Consider the following 2,211-nt stretch of genomic DNA (forward strand, 5'->3'; position numbering starts at 1 on the left):
CTCCTCACTCATTAAAGCATTTAGCTCTCAGCCTGCGCTCCACCTGGGTCACTTCTCTGTCCAGTCTGCACATTTCAAAAAGCATCTTCAGCTTGTCTGAGTCTTAGATTTGCTATTGCTTCGGGCAATTATTATTTTTGTGGATATGATAGTTCTTTGTAAATATATCATTTCTTTATGAGTACATTTTAAAATATTATGAGATGTTATACCCTATGATTGATGTCTATGTCTAAGCACATGATGACACATAACCTTTTCAAGCTTTAAAGGTTGAATCTGCTAAATGTGATGTATTACACTGTTAAAAAATAAAGGTTCCAAAAAGTTTTTTTTTTCAAGTGATGCCATAGAAGAACCATTTTTCTTAGAGTGAAGAACATTTAAAAAATCTAACAAACCCCTTTCCACTTTAAAGAATCTTTTGTGGAATGGAAAGGTTCCAAGGATATATGTTAAAGGTTCTTCATGCAACCATAAATGCCAATAATGAACCTTTGTTTCTAAGAGTGTAGTAATGGGCTCTCTCAGGCAACATAGCAAATTAAATTAGTTGATATGCTAATTGCTAAAATTCCACATGCATGTTCATGCAAGTAAAGCTGCTTGCACACAGATTCTGTTCTGAAAACAGCAGCACTTTAATGTTCATACCGAGCAAGTGGCTAAACTAAGATGATGTGCTGATTTAGCTCCAGTAAGATTTAAGCAGAGATCCTTAGAAGAGTCAAGTCCCCCCCATGCCCCCCGCCCCACTCCACTGTTACTGAAGATGACAACCTGATCCTCATCGACTGCAGCTCTTGCCATGTAAGGCTTGTAGGAGACTAAGACCATGCCAACCTAGGAATCAAATGCTACTCAAAAGGGGACAGGGTCATTACAGATGGCCACTGGTGAATACTGAGAATAGAAAACAGAGAAGAGAATGTAAAAGCAAATTTAAGTTTAATTGGTACATTAACGCCATTTTAAATCAGTAATTTAAAAAAAAACATAAAAACACAGGTTTGTAAAAAATGTGATAAATTACGATCACAGAAAATAAAATGATTTCCAATAGTCAGTAACAGACACAATACGAATGTTATCACAGTGTAATTGTGGAAGATTGCATTGATTATTGCCATTCACTTATAAATTATTTTGTAGCGTTTACAAGACAAAGCATAAATATCGGTAAGAAACAAATGACCAATGATTAAAAGTGACCCACAAGATTCTATTACAGTTTTGATGAGCTCTCCTGGGTGGTTATGATCATTATGCTGTGCCTTTCCTGTCCCTGGGGTAAATCAACTCATATATGTGAAACATGGACTATACTTGTTAAATGAAAATATTACAGTATATTTCATTTTTCTTCCTGATGCAATGTTAAAAATCTGATACAAACAACATGTTCTTGACATATAACATGTCAATAAGCTGAAATGGCACAAAGAATCATACAAAAAATAAGTTCATAATATGCAGACGTTTGCATATCTGCATTATCAGCATAATTTTCATCTGGAAAAAGTGGGCCGTTTAGAAGCAATACCTGAAACACAGTCAGAAGAGGCATGATAGTTAACATAATACTGAAAGTATTTAGAAGTAACAAAAAAATTTTAAACACTAAGATTTCTACAAACATACATTATCTATCTATCTATCTATGGCTGTGGCCCTCCAGGAACTGTTTTATATATAAAGACTGTATGAGGACGTTATGTCTCCCTCAATAACTGTATATTTATATGTAAATAAGGATCATTAAAATGTTACAGCCAAACCAACACCGTAAACACTGTTACTAAGAGGGAACCTGAGAAACATAAGCTACACTTTGACGCTGCAAAGTGGGGGAAAGGCAGGGGAGAGTGGACAGGACACCACACCTTTGGAAGGAAGAGGAGGTGGACGTGTCTGCTTTACAACATCACTCTGAGACAGTGCCTCCACTATCCAGGAGAGGGCAGTAGAGCAATACTGCACCTGAGTAACAAGCAAACAGAAAGAGACATGGAGTGTCGGTCAAAAACCTGAGGTCCGCTTTAAAGCACAGGTTCATTAAAGGGGTCATATGATGTTGCTAAAAAGAACATAATTTTGTGTATTTGGTGTAATGAAATGTGTTTATGCGGTTTAAGGTTAAAAAAACACATTATTTTCCACATACTGTACATTATTGTTTCTCCTCTATGCCCCGCCTTTCTGAAACGCGTC

The 2,211-nt window shown here is 36.3% G+C and overlaps 1 protein-coding gene across 2 annotated transcripts in view; it reads right to left on the bottom strand.

The window, feature by feature from the left end:
• Positions 1-931: 931 nt before the first annotated feature.
• LOC107730751 (transient receptor potential cation channel subfamily M member 4-like) overlaps positions 932-2,211 on the bottom strand; it is a 26,427-nt gene continuing 25,147 nt past the window's right edge. For both annotated transcript variants that reach the window (XM_016541670.1, XM_016541668.1), the window contains 2 exons: positions 1,884-1,980; positions 932-1,543 (listed from right to left, as the gene is read on the bottom strand). In XM_016541670.1, the coding sequence (XP_016397156.1) occupies positions 1,509-1,543; positions 1,884-1,980 (132 nt within the window). In that variant the 3' untranslated portion in view covers positions 932-1,508. The remainder of the gene's footprint in view (positions 1,544-1,883; positions 1,981-2,211) is intronic.

Source organism: Sinocyclocheilus rhinocerous, unplaced genomic scaffold (genome assembly GCF_001515625.1).
Source record: "Sinocyclocheilus rhinocerous isolate Xijiao unplaced genomic scaffold, SAMN03320098_v1.1 scaffold549, whole genome shotgun sequence".
Taxonomy (NCBI): Eukaryota; Metazoa; Chordata; class Actinopteri; order Cypriniformes; family Cyprinidae; genus Sinocyclocheilus; species Sinocyclocheilus rhinocerous.